The sequence below is a fragment of the Opisthocomus hoazin genome, chromosome 32, assembly GCF_030867145.1.
Source record: "Opisthocomus hoazin isolate bOpiHoa1 chromosome 32, bOpiHoa1.hap1, whole genome shotgun sequence".
Lineage (NCBI taxonomy): Eukaryota > Metazoa > Chordata > Aves > Opisthocomiformes > Opisthocomidae > Opisthocomus > Opisthocomus hoazin.
The window spans coordinates 4,316,951-4,342,693 of NC_134445.1; the positions used below are offsets into that span (position 1 = coordinate 4,316,951).

Below are 25,743 nucleotides of genomic sequence, written 5' to 3' on the forward strand. Positions count from 1 at the left end.
CTGCGTCGCGGCAGGGGTGGCGAGGAGCCGGGGGATCCAGAGGATAATCCTGGGAAGGGCCGTCGCCGAGTGCTGGCAGCGGGGATCCCGGATCCTCTCCACCTGGGCTTGGACTCCGGGGCCAAAGCGTCCGGGCAGAGGCACCCGCTGGTGATTCCGGCGGGGAGGAGGAGGCCGCTTGGTCTCCTCGCCTGGCTTGGAGCGAGACCGCTCGCTTCTCTAACCTGGCAGCAGACGCGAGCACGCCCCGAGCTCCTGCTGCTCCTGCCCCGAGCCGCCAAAGCCTCCTACATCAGTCAGGAGTAAAGATGCCAAGAAAAATCATGTAAAAAAAAAAAAGGAATGATTTTGCTGGCTTCTCCCTGCAGACGCTGGGGAGCAGCTGCGGCTCCGTGGGCGGAGGGGCTCGCGTTCTGGTGCTGGGGAAGATGCGCGCTTTAATGCCGGGTTTTTAGCCGTTGGGACGCGAGGAGCGCGATGGCCGCGCACCGCAGCGCTGCGGGCGCGGTGAGCTCCGCGTGCCGGCGTTGCTGGGCGCGTGCGGCTGGTTTTAATCCGTCGGGTGAGGAAAATGCCGGCAGAGTGACTCGTCTCTCGGGGTAGCGACGGGCTCGTCCTTCCTCCCACCCTGGAAACAAGGAGGGGATGAAGGGGTCGGAGTCGGGGGGGGGCAAACGAAGGTTTGTTAATCCTATCGCTTGGCCTGCTTATTAGTTAATAACTCGGCTAATGCGTAACCCCGGGGGAAGCGCCGCGTCGGGGGGGCTGCCGAGCCGAGGTGAGTGGGGGGCTCCTGGAGCAGGGAGCAGCCAAAGCAGGGAGACACACACCCCACCACCACCCCCCCGGGGAGCTGCTCCGGCTCGGGGGGGGCCGCAGCCCCCTGCCCCCTTGCCTGGGGAAGGGGAGGATGGAGCGGGGGGGGGGGCTTGCTGCCTGCCGAGGGGGTCCTGGCCCCCCCCCCCGCTGAGCTGCCCCGTGGGTTCCCAGCCGTTGGAGCTGCAGCTGCTCCTTTTTTGCTAAAATACGGCGATTTGGGGGTTTTTCCTGCTGTTTCCAGCCTGGGCTCCTGGGCCGGGCCCTGGGCTTTGGGCCGCCGCGTTGGGGTGAGGGGCTGCGGCCTGCAGCACTCCCCGCGCTGTCCCCCCGCTCCCCTCCAGGCCCTGCCCCAGCCCCGGAGGGGGTGAAGCCGCCCAGGCCCCGCGCTAGGTCCCGCGGAGGGCTCCGGGCCGAGGGGACCGGGCCCGACCTGCCCCCCCCCCCCCCCCCCCCCGTCACTTCCGCACTACACTTCCCAGCGTGCCCCGCGCCGCCGCTCCCCTGCCGGCCTCGCTTTCCCAGCGTCCCCCGCGGCGCGGGCGGGGAGCGGCGGGGGGGAGGCCGGTGGGCGAGGACCCCGTCACGTGACGCGGGGGTTATAAGGGGCGGCGCAGCGCTCGCGGCCCCATTGTTGTCGGCGAGCGGGCGGCGGGGCGGGTCCGCGCGGCCCCAGCCCCAGCGCGCGCCCGGCCGCCCCCCGGGAGCCGCCCCCGCCCCGCCAGGCCCCGCCCCCCCGCGGGGACCCGGTGAGTGGGGGGGGGGGTGCGGGGGAGGGGGGCCTGCGGGGGGGGGCGGTTACAGCTGAGGGGCGGATGGGGGATGCGGGGCCTATGGGGGGGGCTTTACAGCTGGGGGGGGCGGGTGGAGAATGCGGGGCCTATGGGGGGGCTATAGAGGGTGGGGGCTTTACAGCTGGGGGGGGCGGGTGGAGAATGCAGGGGCCTGGGGGGGGCTGGGGGCGGGGGGGGGGCTTTGCAGCTGGGGGATGTATGGAGGATGCAGGGGCCTATAGAGAAGGGGGGGCTATAGGATATGGGGGGGCTGTAGGGGTTGGGGGGTTACAGCTGAGGGGCAGATGGAGGATGCGGGGCCTATGGGGGGGGCTTTACAGGTGGGGGGGCGTCTGGAGGATGCAGGGGCCTACAGAGAAGGGGGGGCTATAGGGGTTGGGGGGGGCTTTGTAGGTGGGGGGTGCGTGTGGAGGATGTAGGGGGCTATAGGGGATGGGGGGTTACAGCTGAGGGACGTATGGAGGATGCAGGGGCCTATGGGGGGGCTTTATAGCTGGGGGAGGCACGTGGAGGAAGCAGGGGGCTATAGGGGATGGGGGGGCTGTAGGGGATGGGGGGGTTACAGCTGAGGGGCGTATGGAGGATGCAGGGGTCTATAGAGAAGGGGGGGCTATAGGGGGTGGGGGGGCTTTATAGCTGGGGGGGGCACATGGAGGATGCAGGGGCCTGGGGGGAGCTATAAAGGATAGGGGGGGCTATAGGGGGTGGGGGGGTTACAGCTGAGGGGCGTATGGAGGATGCAGGGGCCTATGGAGAAGGGGGGGGCTATAGGGGTTGGGGTGGGCTTTATAGCTAGGGGGGGCACGTGGAGCATCAGGGGCCTGGGGGGGCTATAGAGAGTGGGGATGTTACAGCTGAGGGGCCTATAGAGAAGGGGGGCCTATAGGGGATGGGGGGGGTTTACAGCTGGGGGATGTATGGAGGATGCAGGGGTTTATGGGGGGGGCTATAGGGGATAGGGGGGCTTTACAGGTGTGGGGGCGCGTGGAGGATGCCAGGGCCTATAGGGGACGGGGGGGGGGATTTACAGAGGGACATACAGAGGGGTGCAGGGGTATGTAGGGGATGGGGGGGGGCTTTACGGCGGGGGGGCTGTAGGGCATGCAGGACGCCTGTAGAGAACATGAGGGGGGGCTTTACTGGCGGGGGGGGCATAGGGGATGTGGAGGGCCCTTATAGCTGAGGGCCTGTGGCGGGTGCGGGGGCCTTTTCTGGCTGGGGGGGGGGAGCTATAGGGGGTGTGGGGGCCTATAGGGGATGTGCCCCCCCCCTTCCAGCTGCAGGACCTATAGGGGATATGGGGGATGCGGGGGGGGGCTATAGTGGATGGGGGGGGTCTTGTGGTGGAGGCTCTCCCCACTGCTGTCCTGGGGAGGGGAGCTGAGGGTCCTGTGGGACCTTCTGGCTGCTTTGCCCTCTGGGGGGACGCTCGTGGTGGGGGGTGGAGCTGGTGATGGTGGTGGGATGCGGTGGTCTGGCAGAGGAACCGTCATGGAGGGTGGGGGGGTCCTGGCCTGGCATCTGCGAGGGCGGGGAGGGGACGTGGCATGGGGAGGGGACGTCGCGTGGAGGTCCTGGCCCCGTTGCAGGCGTCAGGAGGGCAGGAGGGGGCCGGGACGATCCCCCCTCGTGGTGGGACCTCCACCAGTCTGCGCCGGAGAAGGTTTCTCCTTGCCCAGCCGTGGCCCCCACCCTCTGCAGGGTTCTCGCGGTGGGAGCCGAGGGCTGGTGGCTTGGAACCCCGCGGGCTTGGCTGCTCCGTGGTCTCCTCCTGGCGTGGTGGCCAGGGAAGAACGTCCAGGAGCGAGGGTTCGGCTCCTCAGCCTTGCGCTCACCCTCAGGAGAAGCTGGACTGGTGGGACAACCAGGGCGACGTTCTCCAACTGCCCTACCCTCGCCAGGGCCTTCAGGGTCTCCCTTTGCTCTCATCTTCGAGGTCTCCCCTCATCCTCACCTTCCCGTTCGAGGTCACCCTCGTCTTCGAGGTGTCCCATTGCCCTTGTCTTCCCCTTCGAGGTCACCCTCACCTTCAGGGTCTTCCTTCACCCTCATCTTCAAGGTCTTCCTTCACCCTCGCCTTCCCCTTCGAGGTCACCCTCATCTTCAAGGTCTTCCTTCACCCTCGCCTTCCCCTTCAAGGTCACCCTCGTCCTTGGAGGCCTCCATTCACCCTCGTCCTTGGAGGCCTCCATTCACCCTCGTCCTTGGAGGCCTCCATTCACCCTCGTCCTTGGAGGCCTCCATTCACCCTCGTCCTTGGAGGCCTCCATTCACCCTCGTCCTTGGAGGCCTCCATTCACCCTCGTCCTGGAGGCCTCCATTCACCCTCGTCCTTGGAGGCCTCCATTCACCCTCGTCCTGGAGGCCTCCATTCACCCTCATCCTGAAGGTCTCCTGTTGCCCTCACCTTCCCCTTTGAGGTCACCGTCACCTTCAGGGTCTCCCTTTGCCCTCATGCTTAAGGTCTCCTGTTGTCCTTGCCTTTGAGGTCCCCTGTTGAGGTCACCGTCACCTTCAGGGTCTCCCTTCACCCTTGTCTTCAAGGTGTCCCTTCGCCCTCATCTTCAAGGTCTCCCGTTGGCCTCACCTTCCCCTTCGAGGTCACCTTCCTCTTCAAGGTCTTCCGTTGCCCTCGCCTTCCCCTTCACCTTCAAGGTCTTTGGATGGAGGTCATCCGTGGAGCCACCACGCGCAGTGTGGGGCGGACCCACCTTCACGACTCGATTCCGGGCGACCGGGGGGGATTTTTGGGCCCCTCCGTCTCCGTCGCGCCCGCGTGGCCGTCCCCAGGAGGTCGGCGGCAGCTCCGGCAGCCGCGCCGAGGTGATTCGGGGCCCTGGGACAGCCCGGACCCCTCGCCACCGCCGGTTGCGTAAGCGCAGGCTCCGGCGCTGCTCGGGCCGTGGGAGCCGCAGCCCAGATTTACTCGTTAGCCGCGTTCGTTAGCGGCGGCGTGGACGAGGAAACCGAACCTCCTGCCGTTGGTCACCGAAACCCGAAGGTGGGCGCTCGCTGGCGGGGTGAGGACCTCGGCTCGCCGGCGTGCCCAGCGGATCCGCCGACCTCCCGGCTGCGGCTCCTCGCGGGAGGCGTCTGACGAGCTCTGCGCGGCGGCCGAGCGGCCGTGCCCTCCGCCCCGCCGGGGTCACTTCATCCCGGCTCTGGGCTTGGTCCGAGCTCCTGCCCCGACGCCGGGACCCGACGGGACCGCGTGCGCCGGGCCGGGCGGAGGTCCCTCCGCATCCCGCCCTCTTCTCCATCTCCCGGCTTCATTCTCCGGCGATTATCGAGCGTGGGGTTCATTTTTACCCCCCTCGGCGTGGGGTTTCCGTGCTCCGCTCCAGCCGGCCACGTGCTCGAGCGCGCCGGACCCTTCCCAAGCGGGACCGAACCCGAACCGAAGCGGATTTTCCGTGGTGCCGCGGGGGGTCCCCATCCCGTCGGCCGCCGTGGGGAGCTGAGCTCGGCGTTCTTTCCCAGCGGAGGAAGCGCAGAGCGCGGCTTCGAGTTCCCTATGGGTTTCTCTTCGCCTCCACCGGGGGACAGACGCCCGTTCCCCCGTCCTCGGCGGGCTCGGGGCTTTGCCGTGCGACCCGGCGCGACGGTGGGAGCTGCTGCTCCGCGTCGCGGTGCTTCATCCGGCGCGGGCGCTTTCGGGGCGAGCGGGGGGTGCTCAGCGCCTCGGCGCGACGCTCTGCAGCGACGCTGCCGTGTCACCGCCGGCAACGCTCATCCTGCTGCATCACCGGTAACGAGGGAGAGCGCCGAGCCGGCGGGGAAGCCGCTTTTTGGGTGGGTTTCACCGTTTTCCGCGCTGCCGAGAGCCGCCCTCGTCTCGGGGAGGGGGGAGGAATAGGAAATCGCAGCCGGGCTCCTGGCAGCCGCCGGCTCTGCGCTCCGGCATCGCCTCCCGGGAGACGCCGGGCGCTGCGGCGGGGTGAAATGGGCTCCTTCGGTTCTTCCTCGATTGGGTTTTCCCGGTTTTATCCTGCGTGCCGTGGGCCAGTCTGAAATAACGCCCGTCCGCGGCGAGGACGGGGTCGGGGAGCTGCTCCGACGTGAGGAGGACGGGGTCGGGGAGCTGCTCCGATGCGGCGAGGACGGGGTCGGGGAGCTGCTCCGATGCGGCCAGGACGGGGTCAGGGTGCTGCTCCGATGCGGCGAGGACGGGGTCAGGGTGCTGCTCCGATGCGGCCAGGACGGGGTCGGGGAGCTGCTCCGATGCGGCGAGGACGGGGTCAGGGTGCTGCTCCGATGCGGCGAGGACGGGGTCAGGGTGCTGCTCCGATGCGGCCAGGACGGGGTCGGGGAGCTGCTCCGATGCGGCGAGGACGGGGTCAGGGTGCTGCTCCGATGCAGCGAGGACGGGGTCAGGGTGCTGCTCCGATGCGGCGAGGACGGGGTCGGGGAGCTGCTCCGATGCGGCGAGGACGGGGTCGGGGAGCTGCTCCGATGCGGCGAGGACGGGGTCAGGGTGCTGCTCCGATGCGGCGAGGACGGGGTCAGGGTGCTGCTCCGATGCGGCGAGGACGGGGTCGGGGTGCTGCTCCGATGCGGTGAGGACGGGGTCGGGGTGCTGCTCCGATGCGGTGAGGACGGGGTCGGGGAGCTGCTCCGATGCAGCGAGGACGGGGTCGGGGTGCTGCTCCGATGCGGCGAGGACGGGGTCGGGGAGCTGCTCCGATGCGGCGAGGACGGGGTCAGGGTGCTGCTCCGATGCGGCGAGGACGGGGTCAGGGTGCTGCTCCGATGCGACGAGGACGGGGTCGGGGAGCTGCTCCGACGTGGCCAGGACGGGGTCGGGGTGCTGCTCCGATGCGGCGAGGACGGGGTCGGGGTGCTGCTCCGATGCGGCGAGGACGGGGTCAGGGTGCTGCTCCGATGCGGCGAGGACGGGGTCGGGGTGCTGCTCCGACGCGGCGAGGACGGGGTCGGGGAGCTGCTCCGATGCGAGGAGGACGGGGTCGGGGTGCTGCTCCGAAGCCCAGCAGGCTGCTGCCTAGCCCGGAGGTCTCTCCCTGTGTATATATATGTATATACATGTATATATATATATATTATTTTATTTTTAATTCCTTTTTGCTTATCATTCCTCTCCTCTCCTCATCTGGCTGCCGAAATAATCCCGCGGCCCTGTGTCCGACAGCTCTGATACCTCCAAACCCTGCCGGGGCCCGCTTTGCCTCTGGCTTTTTACGGGCGGCCCATGGAAACCCTCGGGAAAGCGGGGCCGGAGGGACGCAGCTGGAGCAGGCGACAGAGGGGAGCAAATCCGAGGAGGAAATCGGGAGCATCCTCCGAGCTGCTCCGTCCCGGAGCCCGCCGTCCGTGCGAGGTTCCCGGGAGCGACCACGAGATCCGCGGGAGGCTGAGGGGGTCCCCGCCTGGGAATTACTGAATCGCTCCGAATAGCTGGAATGAAACCGCTCGCTGCTCCGGAGTCGGTCGCTGCCCGGCGGCGCGTCCGGCGCGGATCGGGGATCGCCGGCGGCACGGGAGGCGACGGGAAACTCGTTAGTGGGACCTGGCCGATCCCTCGGCGTCGGCAAACGAGCTCTGGGGACCGCGGAGCATCCCTCTCCCCCTCCTCTCCTCAAAGCTGGGAAGCCACAAACCAGGGGGGTTATTGATGGCGTTAATTACGTGTGATGATGCGGGCTCGTTAACCCCGGGTGAGCTTCGAGCCGGCAGGTTCTCCCGATCGGATCTGGGAGCCCCGCGGCTGGACGGGCTCCGTAATCGCGTGAGTCCTGTCCGTCTCCCGAACCCCTCCCCGCTCCCAAAGGCAATTCCAGCAACGGCTGCCGTGGAAAAAATTCATATTTTTAATCGAGCTCCGTTCGCTGGGGCCGAGCAGCGGGAGGGAGGGGAGCCGGGGCCGCGTGGAGCACGGCGTTTGAGCCAAGCCCCTTCTTCCCCCGACCCAAACCCCTTCCTGGGGGCTTTATCTCCATTGAAAAATGGAACAAAACTTGCAAAGGGTTTATTTTAATTTTTCCCCCTCCACTCTGACTCTTGCCGCTGACGTTAATAGGTTTATCATTATTAATTTTCATTCCCCGGCTGTGTTTTTGATCGAGGGGGGAGGAGAGGCTTTCCCTGCGGGCTGCGGCCGGGAGGAGCCGCCCTGCGCTACGGAGGACGCCGGCTCTTCGCCCCCGCCGCGTTCCTTCAGCCTTCGCCCGAGCCAGAGCCCGACCTCGGGGCCGCGAACCCTGGGAGCGGACGGTGACGCGAGGGTCTCCCGTCCTCGCTCGCGGAGGCTCCGGCGGCGTCGCCAGGCTCCGCGCTGGCTCTCGGGGGCTCCCGAGCTGCCGGGCTCGCCTCCGCGCCCTGCTTGTGTTCAAAAGTGGGGTTTTTTCCATCAAAGAAAGGATAATTTAGGCTTATAAATTAATTAAGCTGACCTACACAGCCGCGGCCACGCCGATGGCGGCGGAGGAGGACGCCTGCGCGAGCGGGGAGCTTCCGGCGCGGCGGCACGAGATGGAAACTTCATTTTCCCGATGGCTTCGTCCCCGCAGCGTCTCCCGGCTCCGCGTCCCCGGCCCAGCCCGGCCGGGCGCCCGCCTTGCTGCCTCCGGCTCCTTCTCCCGCACTCCGGGGCCGTTTGGACCCCCCCGGCGCGGGGAGCTGCTCCTCAAGTGGGAACGTGAAGGACGTGGGCTGCGTCCCGACGGGCGCGTCCGGGGAAGGGTCCCGGCTCCGGCCCCGGACGGGGTTTGGTGCCGGAGGTGGAGGTGTCCACCCGGACGCCGTCCGAGGTTCCTCGCCGGGGGCACCCAACAGAGAGGATTTTTAGGTGATATTTTGAAAAATTTGCTTTGGAGGGAAGGGGAGAAACCGCCGAGAGTCTCCTCGTTAATTATCTTCTGCATGAAACGAGGCTGACGACCCTGGGACGAGCATCGCCGGCGCAGGGGGGAGCACCCGCAGGAGCCCGGCCGGGGCCCCCCGGGCGCGGAAACGGGGCCGTTTTGGGGCGATGGAGGTGGTAAACCAAGGCGGGGGGGGTGTCAGGGACGTGGTGGCGGCGGTGCTCGAGCGCGTGTTTTCCACCTCCGCTTTTCCCCTGGGATGATGTGCGGGATCGGCGTTCATTAAATCAGCTCCCTAATTGGGCTGAGGCTTGGGCTGCTTCAGCAGCTGCTCCCCCCCATGCTTTAGCGACAGGATTAAGCAATTTACCTGCAGAAGAACACCCCAAAAAGCTGTATTTAACCCCAAGCCGTGGCATCCACGCGCTGGGAAGTCGCGCCCTGCTCGGGGGCTTCGCCGCGGCCCCGGTGCCGCTGCGGCTTTGGCGCCGGCGCGTCCGCTCTCGGGGGAGGAGAAGGGCCCCGCGCTCCCTTTTCGGCTCTGAAGATGGCGGAGGGGATGCGGGGCCCGTCGCTGAGCTGCCTGCCCGGTTGTCCCCGAATCCCGTCGGCTCCCCGGCGTTCGGCAGGGATGCCGGTGGCTGACATGCTTTTTATCGAAGCCGGTTGTTCCGTTGCCATGAGAACGGTGATCGGAGCGGAGGGAACGTAAAGGGACGAGGAGATGGCACAGCTGGGTGGGTGCGGGGCAGCCCGGGCAGCAAGGGATGCCCGGGGCTCCCTGAAACAGCAAAAGCCACCGGTGAAAAGCATCGGGAGGATGAGGAGCGATGCTCGACAGCCTTCCTGCCGCCGGATCAGCCCCTGAAAATTCTGAGCTGGAGCCGAGTGTTTCCCGGCTTCCCGCGGGTAAACCATGGACGAGGGGGCAGGAAAACTCTGGAGACTCTGGGAGCAAAATCCTACGGCGGCTTTGTCCCTTCCAACATCTTGGAACATCTTAAGGCTGCGAGGATGAGGAGGGGCCTGGAGCATCTCTGCTACGAGGAGAGGCTGAGGGAGCTGGGCTTGTTCAGGCTGGAGAAGAGAAGGCTGAGAGGGGACCTTCGAAATGCCTCGAAATATCTGCAGGGTGGGGGTCAGGAGGCCGGGGCCAGACTCTTTCCAGTGGTGCCCAGCGACAGCACAAGGGGCAACGGGCACAAACTGGAGCAGAGGAAGCTCCAGCTGAACCCGAGGAAGAACTTCTTCCCTCTGAGGGTGCCGGAGCCCTGGCCCAGGCTGCCCAGGGAGGCTGTGGAGTCTCCTTCTCTGGAGATATTCCAGCCCCCCCTGGCCGCAGTGCTGTGCCCCCTGCTCTGGGTGACCCTGCTTGGGCAGGGGGTTGGGTGGGGGATCCCCAGGGGTCCCTGCCAACCCCTGCCATGCTGGGATTCGGTGAAAAGGTGATTTCTGGGGTGAAGCACGCGGTGGTCGTGTCCTTTCTGTATAAAACCGGCGTCTCCATTTCTGCGGGGTGAATTCGGCCACGAATCGGTTTAGAACAGAGTTCAGCCGGACGGGAGCTGCAGCCGTCGCCCTGCCCGACTGCCCGACCCCTCCAGGGCCACCCAAAAATTAACGGCTGTTATTAAATAATAATAAATAACCGCACGCAGACCAGACATGGGGAGGAGAACAGCGGAGCCGCGTCGGGGGCTTTATCCGGGGTGGGGAGGGCAGGGGTGGGGGCGGCTCCTCTCCTGCGCCGGGGAAACCTTTCCCGTTATCCCGAGCGACGCTGGCGTATCCGAAATGCCGTTACAGCTTCTCGCCCTGTCCGCAGGGACGCGGTGAGCCCGCCGGCAGCCCCGGGGGCCGGCGCCCAAGAGCCGGTGGCCGAGCGCTTCCCCCTCGCCGCCCGCCAGCTCCCCATGCGAACCCCGGCCCAATGGATGCGATCGCGAGCGCCGGGCTCAAGAGGAGGTTCGAGGATGCGGACGTGGGCTCGCCGGGCTCCAACTCGGACGACGAGATCTCCAACAGCGACAGCGCCGACAGCTGCGACAGCGTCAACCCCTCCAGCTCCACCGGCTTCATCCGTGAGTGGTGGGGGACGGCGAGCTCCCGGCGCTGGGCTGGCTCCGCTCTTCCCCCGTTAGAATCACAGAATCGTGGAGGTTGGAGAAGACCTCTCAGATCAAGGCCAACCGTCACCCCAACACCCCCATGCCTGCTGAACCTGTCCCCAAGGGCCACGTCCACGCGGTGTTTGAACCCCTCCAGGGATGGGGACTCCCCCACTGCCCTGGGCAGCCTGGGCCAAGGCTTCACAACTCCTTCAGCGAAGAAATTTTTCCTAATGGCCAATCTGAACCTCCCCTGGCGCAACCTGAGCCCGTTCATCCCTTAGAACCCCTGCGGGGTGATGAGCGGACACCCGCTCGGTGCCGTGAGCACGGGTTGCGCCAGACCCCAGGGAATTCCCCGTATTAGCCCCCAGATTGGTTGGCCAAGGCCCATCCTGGACCTTTTCTATCCCACTCCTGGCATTTGCCCCTTCTGGGATGCTCTGGTGGCTGAACGGCGTGGTGATGGTGCCGGGGTCTGGGGGGCATCGGGGGGGAGGACGCAGCCCGTGCAGACGCAGCCGTCACAGAGTCAGGAAGGTTGGAAAAGCCCTCTGAGATCACCCAGTCCAACCGTCCCCCCAGCACCCCCACGCCTGCTTAACCGTGTCCCCAAGTGCCATATCTATGTGTTTTTTGAACCCCTCCAGGGATGGGGACCCCACCACTGCCCTGGGCAGCCTGGGCCAAGGCTTCACAACTCCTTCAGCGAAGAAATTTTTCCCGATATCCAATCTGAACCTCCCCTGACACAACCTGAGGCCGTTGCCTCTCGTCCTGTCGCTGGTTACCTGGGAGAAGTCGCCCAAAGCCAGCTCAGGGCCGCCAGCACGCGCTCGCCCCGCTCCTGGGAGCCCCAGGCTTGCAGAAAAGCCTCTTCCCGACGGGGCAGGAGGTCTTCACGGGACCCCCGAGGGGTTTTTTTGCTGCTAACAGCCCCTCTCTGGCTTCCCTTCCCTGCAGCCACCTCCATCCTCAAGCGGCAGAAGCAGCTTCGCCGGAAGAACGTCCGCTTCAACCAAGTGACCGTCTACTACTTCGCCCGATGCCAGGGCTTCACCAGCGTGCCCAGCCAGGGCGGCAGCTCCCTGGGCATGGCCCAGCGCCACAACTCCGTCCGTCGCTACACCCTCTGCGAGTTCGCCCAGGAGCAGGAGGTGAACCACCGGGAGATCCTCCGCGAGCACCTCAAGGAGGAGAAGCTCCACGCCAAGAAGATGAAGGTATGGCCGGGGAGGCGAGGCGTCGCTGGTGGAATCCGCGGAAAACACCTCCCCGAGCTTCGGGGGAGCGTGAGCCCGGTCGGAGGGGGGAGACCCAGGCTGCCGTTCCGCACCGGCTGGGGATGGGTTTATCGCCGCTCAAATCTTCCTTTTTCTTCCTTTTACCTCTTTTTTGTGTCGATGCTGTGTCCGCGCGCGCAGCCGGCCGGGCAGCATCGACCTGTGCCGGGTTTGGAGCCGTCGGCCAAGCCTCAGCGGGTCCGTGCCGGTGGAAATCCCAGTCTGGGAGGAGGCAGCGTGGGGTCCGGCGGGGAGCTCGGGTGGCTCTGCCGGTTCCCCAAGCCCTACCCGGTTTGTGGGTGCCGGGGCCGTGCCCGCGGGCCGTGCCCGGAGCCTGCGGTCGGGCCGCGGCAGCCGGCTCTGGGCGAAGGAACGCTGATCCCGCCCGCCGCCTCTTGCTTTTCTGTATTTTTTAATGGGTTTTTTAAAACCAAAGGCTTTTCCACCCGCTCCTCCGGAGGCCACGGAGCCCTCCGGCTGCTGCCTCTGCGCCTGCCAGCTTTCGGAGGGCTGGGGACCCCCATTTATCCTCGAGGCCGAGATCTGGGGGGATTTTGGCGCGTGGGGAGGGCGGGAGGCTCGTTGCAGGATCCGGCTCGGGCCCCTCCGTTGCTTTTAAACCTCATTTTCCCCGGGGACAACGGGCGCTCCCGGTGTTTTGAGCAGCGGCAAATCTCTGTTCACCTCGCTGTTTGCAGGGTGCCGTAGCGGAGGGGAGACAGAAAAGGGATTTTCTGCTCTGAATTCTTTATTTATTTTTTCACCCCGTTTTTTTTCCCCCATGAGCTGCCGTGGGCCCGCCCGCAGCGTGGCTCACCCGGTGTGGGCTCTGTGCGGGGCTCAGCTCGCCGTGCCGGACCCCGCCGGGTGCCGGGGGGCCGAGGGAAGGCTCCGAGCCGGGTGCTGGGCAGGCGGTGGGGCACGCGGAGCCGGACGGAGGGACGCGCGTCCTCGCCGGGGCTTCGGCGTCTTCCCCCCGGGGCGGGCGCTGACTCTGCCCCGCAGCTCACCAAGAACGGCACGGTGGAGTCGGAGGAGGCGGACGGCCTGACGCTGGAGGACGTCTCGGACGACGACATCGACGTGGAGAACGTGGAGGTGGACGACTATTTCTTCCTGCAGCCGCTGCCCACCAAACGCCGGCGAGCTTTGCTGCGAGCCTCCGGCGTCCACCGCATCGACGCCGAGGAGAAGCAGGAGCTGCGGGCCATCCGCCTGTCCCGGGAAGAGTGCGGCTGCGACTGCCGCCTCTACTGCGACCCGGAGGCCTGCGCCTGCAGCCAGGCGGGGATTAAATGCCAGGTGAGTCCGGGGAGGAGGTGCCGGCGGTGAAACCGGGGTGCCGGGGCTCTTCCCCGGGTGCTGGGTGCTGCCGGAGGGGCCGGGGCGCAGCTCCAGCCTTGTTCCGGGGACGCCTCGGAGGGGAGAAGCTTCCCCCAGCGCCAAATCCCCGCCGTCGGGCAGCGCCGCGGTGGGGTTTTCGGCGCCGGGGAGGGATCCTGCGGGATGGCGGAGCTGCCACGTGTCCGTCTCCCTGCCAGGTGGATCGCGTGTCCTTCCCCTGCGGCTGCTCCCGGGACGGCTGCGGCAACATGGCCGGTCGGATCGAATTCAACCCCATCCGGGTGCGGACTCACTACCTCCACACCATCATGAAGCTGGAGCTGGAGAACAAGCGTCAGGGCGGGCGGGCGCCGGCGCTGGAGGAGGAAGCGGCCGCCGCGGCCGCTCACGGCTCCGCCAGCGACTGGCTGGGGCCGCAGCCGGCCGAAACGCAGGACTTCCAGGAGTTCATGGCAGAGAACGAGACGGCCGTCATGCACCTGCAGACGGCGGAGGAGTTGGAGAGGCTGAAGGCTGAGGAAGACTCCAGCAACGGTTCCGGCGTGGAGAGCTTGGGCGTTTGCATCCTGGAGGAGCCCCTGGCCGTGCCGGAGGGTTTGTGCCCGGGTCTCGCCGCCCCCATCCTCATCCAAGCCCAGTTACCTCCGGGCTCGTCCGTCCTCTGCTTCGCCGACGGCTCGGAGCAGGCGGCCTCGGCCGCGGGCGACCAACCCTACTTGAACGATGGCCCTGTGGTCTACTACCAGGTGGAGCAGCGGCCGGTGCCGGGCGCCAAGGGCGAGAGCAGCGCGGCGGAGCCGCCGGCGCCGTCCTCCTGCCCGGCCGAGAAGACCCTCGGCGTCGTCCCTGGCCCCGGGGTGACTTGCAGCCCGGCCGCCGGGAGCAAGGGCGAAGCCTCCAAACCCCCCCCCTCGTCCCCAGCGCCGCCGGCGCCAGCCCCGGAGCGGGCGCGCGAGCCGCCCTGCGCCGACGAGCGCTCGCTGGGGCCCGTCCTGCCCGTCTGAGCGGCCCCGGCCCCCCTCGGCACTCGGTTATTTATTGACAGTGATATTTTATGGACCAGCGGCGGGCACTGGTGGCTCTTGAACTGGGGGCGGGGGGAGCGGGGGCTGCTCTGTACAGGGGGTGTCAGACAACGTCCCCGCTGCCGGGAGCCGCTCGCTTGCCCGGCGGAGACAGTTTTTGCGGCTCGGCCGATGCCGGTGGCCGGGACGCGCCAGACATGGAGCCTCCCGCTTCCCTTGGCCGCTCCTTCCCGCCAGGAGCCCTCTGCCCTCTTTGGTTTTTAACGAAAAAAGACCTTATTTCCAGTTTTTTCCCCCCCCGTTAATGAATGTTCACCGCGCTGCGGCACAACCCGCCGCCTCCCGGCCGTGCTCCAGCCCCGTCCCTCCGGCACCGGTCACCACGGCCATGACGCTTCCGGAAGGACCCAGCACCGGCGGGGAGGCTCCCGTCACACACGAGGGGCGAGACCCCGGCCCACAAACGCTCCCTGAAAAATTTGGGGGGGGGGGGGTTTCACCAGCTGGATCCTGGATTGGGAGAGTTTGATCCCGCGGGACAGCCGTGGTGGAGACCCGCGTCCGTCTGTCCGTCCCTCCGCGCCGCGCTGGCCTCGAGGAATGGCCAAGGCGAGCGGCCGCAGCCAAGGCACTTCCCGCCCCCCCGGACCCCCAGCGCTGGGATGGGACCCACCCCCCCCCCCCCCCACCCTGGGAGCGTCCCTGCGGAGTCGGGGGTCCCTGCCCTCGCCCTGGCAGCTTTAACCCCCCAGCCTGGGCACGGCCGCGGGGCAGCGTCTCCCCTCCGAGAAACCCCTGGCCGGGGACGCTGCTCCGAGGGAGCCGTCCTGGGAGGGGAAAACCTCGGCCTAACGAAGTGCTTTAATTGGGGTCGGGGGGTTTCGGGCCCTTCTCGCGCTCCCAGCCGGCGCCCGATGGGGTTTCAGCCCCCGTCGCTGCCCCAGCGCTTCCCCCCCGCGTCCCCAGGGCCGAGCGGAGGGGAGGGGGCCGGCTGCAGCCTGGGGGGCTCGGGGCGCGCTCCCAGCAGCTCTCCTGGGGCTGAGCCCGGAGGAACGGAGCCTTCGGCCTCACCGGGCGCTTCGGCCGCGGCCCCACCGCAAGGAGCGGCGGCCGCGCCAGCACCGGGTGAGCCGCGGGGGCTTCTCCCCTCCCACACGACTCCGAGCGGCGAAAACACAAAAAACCACGGAGCAAATGGCGACACTTGAATGGGTGGAAGTCTTTATTTTGGGCTGTTTCCCCTCCTATTTTTTAATTTCCAGCAGACTCCCCCCCCCCCGGCTCTGGGGCCCAAACCCTCGGCGGCCCCGGGCGCCGGCTCGGCCAACCGCCAGCCCGAATCCCGCAATGCCGGCGGCTTCTGCGCCGAGCACCGACCTCCTCGGGTTTATTCCATTTTTACAAAGATGCCTCCGCTGTCCATAGTGCAATGAAAGCGCCTCTCACCGGTATTTTGCGAGGGTCGGTTCGAACGCCGGCTCCCGCTCGCTTCAGCGCCGGGGAAGAAACCCGCCGGCCCCCTCCCCGCCGCCGCGCTGCGGGGAACGCGGCCCGGCCGCAGCCCCGGCGCCTCGGCTCCCCCCGCCCCGGGCTTTTTACTTTCTCATTTTCCAGTGTGAATCCAAAGCTTGTCCTTTATTTCCCCCCCCCCAGCCTTTTCTGTTCCTCTCCTGGTGATAATGCTGTATTTAAAGAGAATATTTAAGTGGAAAAAATAAAAAGAAATGCTCAAACTTGCGCAGCGAGTTGTGTCTGGGGGGGGGGGGGGGGTTAAACCCACCCCAGCGAATTCCCCTCCGCAAATCCCTGGGGGAACGGGGAGGACGGGGGGGCGAGGGGTCAGCGAGGAGCTCAGCACTGGGCCATTTCACAACCTAAAAATGCTTCAAAAGGAGGAAATTCTCCAGGTGCCGGGGGGGCCCCGTCAGCGGGACCCAGCCCCGGAGCCAGGCAGCGGCCGCCGGGGATGCTCGAGCCGCTCGCTCGCCCGCTTCCGTCTTTAAAACGCCCCACGAAGGGTCGAACCCACCCCAGCGCCAGAGGCTTCCCCTGCAGCGCCGGGGCAAGGCGAGGGGCGAAGCCCTCAGCGCAGGGGGGAGCTGCCAGCCAAGCCCCCGCCGCCGGGCAGAACGATTAATTAGGCAGAACTTGACGAACGCGAGCCCGCGGCCTCCGCCGAAGGCCTCGCCGCAGCTCAGCGCTGCTTTTCCAGCCCAAATTTCCATCGGCAGCGGCGTTTCCAGCCCCGGCCGCACCAGGACGCAACCGCAGCCGAGCAAAACCATGGGAACCCCCCCGTAAGGGCACCCGGGGACTGGGGGGGTCTTTTCGTGACCCCCTCAGGGAGATTTTTTTAATCTTTAAGACTGCTCAGTGGAGGAAAGAAACTAAATAAAAACTCCCCGCGCGAGGCACAGAGCAGCAAAACCCAAAGCTGAAGGGAGCCCGCTACCACGAGACCCGCAGGGAGGTGCCCCGCGGCGGCGGGGACGCTCCCGCTCCTCTCCCGCCATGACAGCGACGCGGTTTGAAGAGCCGCAACAGCGAAGCCGCCGCGCCGGACGCCGGAGCTGGGCCCCGCGGCGTCGCCAGCCGGCTCCGACGGGAAGGGGACGGGAAGAGCCGGCGGCAGCACAGACCTGCGGCGCCGGAGGGAGGGAATCGCGTCTTCGCCCTCCTCGCGCCGACTCCGGGCTGCGGTTTCTCGTCACCGAAAAGGCGTTTCGGCAGCACCGGGCTGCGGGCGGCCAAGGCTGCGCGCGACGCCGGCGCTGAGCGCGCTCACTCCTTGGCTCTGACGTAGTTGAGGGACAGCAGGACCATGCTGTTCGCCAGGAGCGAAGCTTCCGAAGCTGAAACAAAACAGAATCCCAGAGTGGTGGGGGCTGGCAGGGCCCTCTGGGGTCCCCCACCCAACCCCCTGCCCAAGCAGGGTCACCCAGAGCAGGGGGCACAGCACCGCGGCCAGGGGGGGCTGGAATATCTCCAGAGAAGGAGACTCCCCAGCCTCCCTGGGCAGCCTGGGCCAGGGCTCCGTCACCCTCACAGGGAAGAAGTTCTTCCTCGGGTTCAGCTGGAGCTTCCTCTGCTCCAGTTTGTGCCCGTTGCCCCTTGTCCTGTCGCTGGGCACCACTGGAAAGAGTCTGGCCCCGTCCTCCTGACCCCCCCCCTGCAGATATTTAGAGGCATTTCGAAGGTCCCCTCTCAGCCTTCTCTTCTCCAGGCTGAACAAGCCCAGCTCCCTCAGCCTCTCCTCGTAGCAGAGATGCTCCAGTCCCCTCCTCATCCTCACAGCCCTCTGCTGGCCTCTCTCCAGTAGCTCCTCATCTTTCTTGAACTGGGGAGCCCAGCACTGGACCCAGCACTGCAGATGGGGCCTCCCCAGGGCAGAGCAGAGGGGGAGGAGAACCTCCCTCGCCCTGCTGCCCACACTCCTCCTCATGCACCCCAGGATCCCGTTGCCCTTCTTGGCACCCAGGGCACGCTGCTGGCTCATGGTCACCCTGTCGTCCCCCAGCACTCCCAGTCCCTCTCCGCAGAGCTGCTCTCCAGCAGGGCCGCCCCAGCCTGTGCTGGTGCCTGGGGTTGTTCCTCCCCAGGGGCAGGACCCTGTCCTTGCCCTGGTTGAACCTCACCAGGTTCCTCTCTGCCCAGCTCTCCGGCCTGTCCAGGCCCCAAATTTCCCCGGAGCCGAAGAGAAACTTGAGGGGCTCCCCCGTGCCCCCCCACCCCGTTACCTTGGAGCTTGCAGGAGAGCCTCAGCCACTGCTCCAGCCAGGCGCGGCACTCGGCCATGCCCAGGTGAGTGGAGTTCAGGCCGCGGAGGTAGCAGGCCTGCGGAGCGGGGAGAGAACACAAACCACGGCCGCGCTCAGGGATGGAGGCTCAGGGCTACGTGGGGCGCCGGGGGTCGCGCCGGGGGTCGCGCCGGGGGTCGCTCCTCGGCGTGGAGCGGGGCTCAGCAGGGCGATCCGCTCCCCGCCGTGCCGCGGCGCGGTGAACAGGCTCGGCCAACGCCGTCGCGACGGCGAGCGGCCGCGACCCGCCTCACGCCGGGGCCGGGGGAAGGCGCCGCGCCCCGACGCAGCTCCGCGACGGACGTCGGGGGGCCGGAGCAGGGGGCCTCACCGCTCTCAGCTCCTCCTCGGAGAGCTGGCCCAAGCCCAGGCGCAGCATGGCGCGGTCCAGGTGCCGGATCTCCAGGACGTGGCTCCGCAGGCGGCGCCTCAGGAAAAAGGGCGGCAGGTGGGGGGTCAGGAAGAGGACGCGGCTCAGGGCCTTCTGCGAGGGAAAAGGAGAGCGGGGTCAGCGCCGAGGGCGGCTGGGCCCTCCAGCACGGGTGTCCGACCCACTCGGGCACAGATTACATCAGACAACGCCTCTCCCGTTCCAGACACGCCCGGGGTTTTGGTCCCTTTTAATTATCCGGCAAATTGTCCCGCTGAAATCCTGAGCTGCGCCCAGCTCGCTCCACCCAGCGGGGCTGCCCGGCCCGGGACGGCGCAGGCGATGGTCCCAGTGACAGCCGGGACGGGCAAACGGTCGCGTTCTGGGGCTGGTTGTCCTAGGTGACCTTTGAAGGCCAACCAGCCCAACCCCCTGCCATGAGAAGGGACATCTGCACAGCACCCACCATGGAAGAGGTTGGCAGGGCCCTCTGTGGGTCCCCCAGCCCAACCCCCTGCCCAAGCAGGGTCACTCAGAGCAGGGGGCACAGCACCGCGGCCAGGCGGGGCTGGAATATCTCCAGAGAAGGAGACTCCACAGCCTCCCTGGGCAGCCTGGGCCAGGGCTCCGGCACCCTCAGAGGGAAGAAGTTCTTCCTCGGGTTCAGCTGGAGCTTCCTCTGCTCCAGTTTGTGCCCGTTGCCCCTTGTCCTGTCGCTGGGCACCACTGGAAAGAGTCTGGCCCCGTCCTCCTGACCCCCACCCTGCAGATATTTAGAGGCATTTCTAAGGTCCCCTCTCAGCCTTCTCTTCTCCAGGCTGAACAAGCCCAGCTCCCTCAGCCTCTCCTCGTAGCAGAGATGCTCCAGTCCCCTCCTCATCCTCGTAGCCCTGCGCTGGACTCTCTCCAGTAGCTCCTCATCTTTCTGGAACTGGGGAGCCCAGCACTGGACACAGCACTGCAGATGGGGCCTCCCCAGGGCAGAGCAGAGGGGAAGGAGAACCTCCCTGGACCTGCTGCCCACACTCTGCTTAACCTTCCCCCAGCCCAGGGTGCTCAAAGCCCCGTCCAACCTGGCCTTGAGCCCTGCCAGGGAGGGAGCAGCCACAGCTTCTCTGGGCAGCCTGGGCCAGAGCCTCACCACCCTCATGGTGAACAATTTCTTCCTTATATCTGATCCAAATCTCCCCTCTTCCAGTCTGAAGCCCTCACCCCTTGTCCTGTCACCCCCTGCCCTGTCCCAGCCCCTCTCCAGCTCTCGCAGCCCCTCCAGGCCCCAGCAGCTGCTCTAAGCTCTCCCCGGTGCCTTCTCCTCCCCAGGCTGCCCAGCCCCAGCTCTCCCAGCCTCTCCTCCCAGCAGAGGGGTTCCAGCCCTCGCATCATGGCTGGGGCTCCTCCGGCCCCGCTCCCACAGCTCCAGCTCTGCCCTGTGCTGGGGGCTCCCGAGCTGGGCGCAGGACTCCCGGGGGGGTCTCGGCAGAGCGGGGCAGAGGGGCAGAACTCCCCCCCCTCACCCTGTGCCCACGCTGCTGGGGATGCAGCCCAGGGCACGGGGGGCTTTCCGGGCTGCGAGGACACATTTCCAGCTGATCTTGAGTTTCCCTCCCCGAACTGGGCTGGTGCCAGGGCAGAGCCGAGGGGATTCGCGCCTCGGTCCGCGCCAGCTGCGAGCGGCCGGCGGAGGAAACGCCGCACTCACCACGTGAGCCACCCGGAGCTTGCTCAGAGCCAGCGGAGATCCCGAAAACAAATTCCTCACGGCGTAGAGTTCGGCCGCGCGCGGCTGGGAACCTCGCTGCACCTGGAAGAGCCACGGCGGGCGCTGCCGACACCTCCCGCGGGCGGCCGGCGGCGCAGGGAGGGCCGGGCGCTGCCGGCCGCGGCGTGGCCGTACCTCGGCGCAGAGCTCCTGCAGGCGTTCCCGGAGCTGCGGCTCGGGCAGGGAACGCGCTGCCAGGGCCAAACTCTCCACCACGTCCCGGTAGGAATCTCTCCGGATGGCGTCGTAGGCGTCCAGGAACTCAATCTGCTGGCTGGGGGTCCAGAAGTAGCGGATGAGGAGCTGGCGCGGGAAGAAATACCTTGGGGAGAAGAGGAGACGGGGAATCGGGGAGGAAAAGCGGACGCACGAGCCGGCGCAGCCGGGTTCCGCGCTGCCGGAAAGGGATGGAAGCAACGTCCCGCGCCGCGGCAGCTCGTCCCACCCCCAGGACCCGCGGGCGTTGGCTTGGGAACCAGAGGCTCATCCAGGGTGGGAAAGATCCTTAAAATCGAGCCCGACCGCCAAGCCCCGGCCGCCACGTCCACCACGAGCCCCGTCCCTCCGCGTCCCCGCGTCGTTTGAACACCTCCAGGGTCGGGGATCCCTCCACCGCGTCCCCGGGCAGCCCGCGCCGACGCTCGACGACCCTTTCGGTGAGGAAGCGCGTCCCAACCCCACCCCAGCCTCCCCCGGCGCCGCGTGGGGCCGTTTCCTCTCGCCCTACGCCGGTTCCCTCGGCCGCCGCTCGCAGGACGCGGGCTCCAGCCCCTTCCCCAGCTCCGTCGCCGGACGCGCTCCGGCACCTCAGCGTCGTGGAAGCTAAAGCCGACGACAGGATTCGAGGCGAGGACAAAGGGACAGGCGCTGGCCCGGGCCTGCCAGCCACGCTTTCGGACACGAGCCAGGACACCATCGGCCTTTTTGGCCACCCCGGCTCCCGACCGACCCCCCCGGCTCCTCTTCCAGCAGCCCGCGGCGTTGCGGGGGGTTCTGTGACCCCAGCGTGGGACCTCACGCAACGTAGCGCTCCCGCCGCGGGGCCGTTCCGCCCCCCAGCACATCAACGCTCCCACCCCCGCCGCGAAAACACCGCGGGTGCGCTCGGTCCCCTCGGCCAGGTCAGCGGGGACGACGTGAAACAGAACCGGCCGCGGCGCCGAGCCCCGGGGAACGGCGGCTCATCGCCGGCCGCCAGCCGGATCGCTCTCCGACCACCCCCACGCCACGGGCAGCCGGGTTCTCCCGGAAAAACGCTGCGGGAAGCAGTGCCACGGACAAATCGAACGGATCTGAGACGGCGAACGGCATCCACGGCCGCTCCCTGCTCCCCGGCGCGGGTCACCTCGTCGCTGAAGGAGATTCGCTCCTCCAAAGGCCACGGCAGCCTCGGGACGGGGCGCTCGGATCGCTGCCGGGCCCGGCTGGGGCTGCTCCGCCGCAGTCACGGCTCAACCCCACGCAAAGAGCTCTGCCCTGCGCCGGGGTCTCGCCCACCCGCGGGACGCGAAAGCCAGGGAGCAGAGGGGAGGCTGCTGGTGAGGCCCCATCTGCAGTGCTGGGTCCAGTGCTGGGCTCCCCAGGTCAGGAAAGACGAGGAGCTACTGGAGAGAGCCCAGCGCAGGGCTGCGAGGATGAGGAGGGGACTGGAGCATCTCTGCTACAAGGAGAGGCTGAGGGAGCTGGGCTTGTTCAGCCTGGAGAAGAGAAGGCTGAGAGGGGACCTCAGAAATGCCTCTAAATATCTGCAGGGTGGGGGTCAGGAGGACGGGGCCAGACTCTTTCCAGTGGTGCCCAGTGCCAGGACAAGGGGCAACGGGCACAAACTGGAGCAGAGGAAGCTCCAGCTGAACCCGAGGAAGAACTTCTTCCCTCTGAGGGTGACGGAGCCCTGGCCCAGGCTGCCCAGAGGGGCTGTGGAGTCTCCTTCTCTGGAGATATTCCAGCCCCGCCTGGACGCGGTGCTGTGCCCCCTGCTCTGGGTGACCCTGCTTGGGCAGGGGGTTGGGTGGGGGATCCCCAGGGGTCCCTTCCGACCCCAACCATGCCGGGATTCTGGGATTCTGTGAAAAACCCCGGGATTCAGCCCGGCTTTAGCTCGGGCGTCGGGACAGCTGGCAGCAAAAGGGACGTCTGAGGCGCTACGGAGACAGCTGGGAGGGAGCTGCGCGAGGAGCTTTCTCCGGCCCAGCACGCGCGCGGCTGCTCCCTGCGTGCCGGGGATTATTTCTCCGCGTTTGAAGCGGGGCCGGGCGGGCCGCTGGCTCGCAGGAGCCAGCGTTGCGAAACGCTCGCCCAGCCACCGGTGTTTTCTGCCCCAGCGAGAGCAGAGTGAGGAAGGGAAGCGGGATTTATAACCCTGAAAAAAAAAACCACCACCCCCCAGCTCCATGAAATTAAAGCGAGCGGGGAGGCGGAAGACGGGGGCCGCGGCGCCATCGCCGTGACGTCACCGCCGCGATCGCCATGCCGCCGGTACTCACATCAAGACGATGACCAAGAAGTTGGCGAAGGGCGGGATGGCGATGATCCCGACGGGAATGGCCTTGATCACGTCCCTGCGAAACTGCCTCCGAAACCAGGAGAGAGAATCAGGATCCGACGCCGAACTCGGCTGAAATCCCCGCACTAATTCACACCCACGGCCCCGGCCGCAGCTTCCGAACCCATTTTTCCAGCAGGGCACGCGGCTCACCCGGCGGCATCGGCCTCTCCGCGGCCCCGCACGCGAACCCGAGCCCGCTTCCACGGGGTGGCAGAGCCAGGCGTGCCCGGCGCCGCGCCGTACCTGCCGCAGCCTCTCCATCTCCCGGTAGGGAAGCTGCTGCGCGCTCAGTCGCTGACGGGACATTTCCGATTTGATTTTCCTGATTTCTCTGACTTCCAGAAAGAGCGCCTGGACCCCTGCGGAAGGGGAGAGCGCCGTCAGGTCCCCGATTCCCGGGCGAACGGCGCCGGGGACGCGGTTTTTAACCCCCCCGGGGAGGGAACAGGCAGCGCGTCTCCAGCTGCCACTGCCGAGCCTGGCTGGGGGCCTGGAGCTCGTGGGGCTCCCCAGGGTCAGGACTGGGCCCAGTCTTGTTCAGCTCCTTCACCGATGACCTGGAGGAGGGGACGGAGCGGGCCCGCAGCAGGTCTGCTGCTGGCACAAAGCTGGGAGGAGGGGTGGACACCCCGGCAGGCTGTGCTGGATCCAGCGAGCCCTGGCCAGGCTGGAGAGCTGGGCAGAGAGGAACCTGGTGAGGTTCAACCAGGGCAAGGGCAGGGTCCTGCCCCTGGGGAGGAACAACCCCAGGCACCAGTACAGGCTGGGGCTGAGCTGCTGGAGAGCAGCTCTGCGGAGAGGGACTGGGAGTGCTGGGGGACGACAGGGTGACCCTGAGCCAGCAGCGTGCCCTGGGTGCCAAGAAGGGCAGTGGGATCCTGGGGTGCATGAGGAGGAGTGTGGGCAGCAGGGCGAGGGAGGTTCTCCTCCCCCTCTGCTCTGCCCTGGGGAGGCCCCATCTGCAGTGCTGGGTCCAGTGCTGGGCTCCCCAGTTCAAGAAAGATGAGGAGCTACTGGAGAGAGTCCAGCAGAGGGCTACGAGGATGAGGAGGGGACTGGAGCATCTCTGCTACGAGGAGAGGCTGAGGGAGCTGGGCTTGTTCAGCCTGGAGAAGAGAAGGCTGAGAGGGGACCTCAGAAATGCCTACAAATATCTGCAGGGGGGGGGTCAGGAGGATGGGGCCAGACTCTTTCCAGTGGTGCCCAGCGACAGGACAAGGGGCACCGGGCACAAACTGGAGCAGAGGAAACTCCAGCTGAACCCAAGGAAGAACTTCTTCCCTCTGAGGGTGACGGAGCCCTGGCCCAGGCTGCCCAGGGAGGCTGTGGAGTCTCCTTCTCTGGAGATATTCCAGCCCCCCCTGGCCGCGGTGCTGTGCCCCCTGCTCTGGGTGACCCTGCTTGGGCAGGGGGTTGGGTGGGGGATCCCCAGGGGTCCCTTCCGACCCCCGCCATGCTGGGGTTCTGTGATTTCCCCGGAGGAGCAGAGAGGTCCCCTTCCCCGCGGGCCCCACCTCTGGTGAAAGTCGCGTAGAGGACGTAGAAGCGGGGGAAGGTCCTTTCCAGAAACCTCTCGTAGCGCCCGTTGAGGCGCTTGGCTCCCGAGGCCAGGGCGGCGAGGAGGGACCTGGCGCCGGTTTTCGTGGAGAGGCAGCAGACCGCGGCCCTGCGGCAACAACACCCCCCCCGGCCCCGCCGCGGTTATTTCTGACAGCTTTTTGTGGAAAAAGGCTCCGAGGAAAGCAGGGGGCGGGGGGCTGGGCTGGGGGGGGGTCCTGAAGCCCACAGAGAGGGGTGAGGATGCTGGGACCCCCCCCTGAGCTGCACGGGCAGCCCGGGCCGGTGCTGGAGACGGGGCCTGGGGGGAGCGGGGGGAGGATTTGGAACAGAACCCGAAGAGGGGGGGTTTGGGGGCTCCCCCATGCCTGGGGGGGCCGGGCTCGGCGCTGGGGGGGTCAGGGGGGCACAGGTCGGGGGGGGGGCGGTGCACGGTCGGTAACGGGGGGGGCAGGGGCTGCAGTGGGGGGGCCGGGTCGGCAACGGGGGGGGCCAGGAGCTGCAGCAGGGGGGCCGGGTCGGTAACAGGGGGGCCAGGAGCTGCAGCGGGGGGGCCGGGTCGGTAACGGGGGGGCCAGGAGCTGCAGCGGGGGGGCCGGGTTGGTAACGGGGGGGCCGCGCCTGGAGCTGGGGAGCTCAGAGTGGCACGGGGGGGGGGTTACACCGGGCGGGGGGGGGTCGCTGGGTGCTGAGGAGCGGGGGGGGGGTACGGGCAGCACGGCGGGGAGCCCCGGGGAGAGCCCGAGGCCGCAAAGCGGGGGAGGAGGAGGCCGCGGCCGGGGCCTTGGGGGGGGTCGGGGCCGCGGAGGGCTCGCTCCGGGGGGGGTTCGGGTCCGTCCCCGCTCACCTCGGCGGGCCCCGGGAGGGACGCGGCTCCGGCGGCCCCCGGGAGCGGCTGAGGCCGGCGGCGGGGCCGGGCCCGGGGCCGAGGCGCCAGAGCAGGCCGCGGCAGGCGGCCCTGGACAGCGCCATCTTGGCGGGGGCAGCGCGCGGGGCCAAAGGGCGAAGGTCACAGGGCGGGGGCGAGGGGGACGAGAGCGGGGGGGGTGAGCTGAGCGCTGATTGGCTGCCGCTCCGGTGCCCGCGTGACGGCAGGCGGAAGCGCCCCGTGGCTGGTCACGTGACCGCTAGGCGGAAGTGGCTTGCCGGGGCGCGGAGCGGGGCTCGAACCGGGCCGAGCCGTCCCTACCCCCGGCCCCGTTACCGGTGCCCCGGGCCCGCGGCTGGGGACCGGCACCTCCCGGAGCCCCCCGGAGCTCGGGGCCGCGCCCCCGCCGCGGGTTCCCCCCCCCTCCAGGCCCGCGGGGCCTCGTCGGGAGAGCCCCGAGGGGCCGCGGCCTTGTCCCAGCCCCCCCGTCCCCTCCCCCGCCCGGGTCCTCGGCTTCTTGGTGCCGGTGGGTGGTGAATGCGGGGGAGGGGAGCGGGAACCCCTCCCCCCCTCTGCCTGTGGCGGCGGGAGGTGGCACCGGGCCGGGGGTTGGGCCCCTTACCCTGGGCCTTGGAGCATCAGGGCCGGGGCGGACCCGT

At 67.8% G+C, this 25,743-nt stretch overlaps 2 protein-coding genes across 3 annotated transcripts; one reads left to right on the forward strand and one right to left on the reverse strand.

Moving 5' to 3' along the window:
• The first annotated feature begins 1,520 nt into the window (after positions 1–1,520).
• CSRNP2 (cysteine and serine rich nuclear protein 2) lies at positions 1,521–15,327 on the forward strand. Of its 2 annotated transcripts, none has more exons than XM_075445749.1 (5): positions 1,521–1,565; positions 10,254–10,509; positions 11,500–11,759; positions 12,825–13,121; positions 13,361–15,327. In XM_075445749.1, exons 2-5 carry the CDS (start codon positions 10,359–10,361, stop codon positions 14,165–14,167), a joined length of 1,515 nt encoding a protein of 504 aa, XP_075301864.1. In that variant the 5' UTR covers positions 1,521–1,565; positions 10,254–10,358; the 3' UTR covers positions 14,168–15,327. The 2 variants fall into 2 exon arrangements, with proteins under 2 accessions (XP_075301864.1, XP_075301865.1); XM_075445750.1 differs by lacking the exon at positions 1,521–1,565 and adding an exon at positions 5,348–5,402.
• A 574-nt stretch (positions 15,328–15,901) lies between these two features.
• On the reverse strand, positions 15,902–25,188 carry LETMD1 (LETM1 domain containing 1). The gene is made up of 9 exons (XM_075445751.1): positions 25,064–25,188; positions 24,174–24,325; positions 22,903–23,018; positions 22,598–22,680; positions 20,250–20,436; positions 20,055–20,156; positions 18,317–18,469; positions 17,926–18,022; positions 15,902–17,040 (listed from the first exon to the last, which is right to left on the reverse strand). Exons 1-9 carry the CDS (start codon positions 25,186–25,188, stop codon positions 16,970–16,972), a joined length of 1,086 nt encoding a protein of 361 aa, XP_075301866.1. The 3' UTR covers positions 15,902–16,969.
• Positions 25,189–25,743: the final 555 nt, after the last annotated feature.

Coding starts and splice junctions, on each gene's coding strand:
- CSRNP2 (XM_075445749.1), top strand. CDS start 10,359: ATGGATGCGATCGCGAGCGCCGGGCTCAAGAGGAGGTTCGAGGATGCG. Junction 10,510..11,499: donor CAGCTCCACCGGCTTCATCC/GTGAGTGGTGGG, acceptor CCTTCCCTGCAG/CCACCTCCATCCTCAAGCGG. Junction 13,122..13,360: donor AGGCGGGGATTAAATGCCAG/GTGAGTCCGGGG, acceptor TCTCCCTGCCAG/GTGGATCGCGTGTCCTTCCC.
- LETMD1 (XM_075445751.1), bottom strand. CDS start 25,188: ATGGCGCTGTCCAGGGCCGCCTGCCGCGGCCTGCTCTGGCGCCTCGGC. Junction 24,326..25,063: donor CCCTCCCGGGGCCCGCCGAG/GTGAGCGGGGAC, acceptor TTGTTGCCGCAG/GGCCGCGGTCTGCTGCCTCT. Junction 23,019..24,173: donor CTACGCGACTTTCACCAGAG/GTGGGGCCCGCG, acceptor CCCCTTCCGCAG/GGGTCCAGGCGCTCTTTCTG.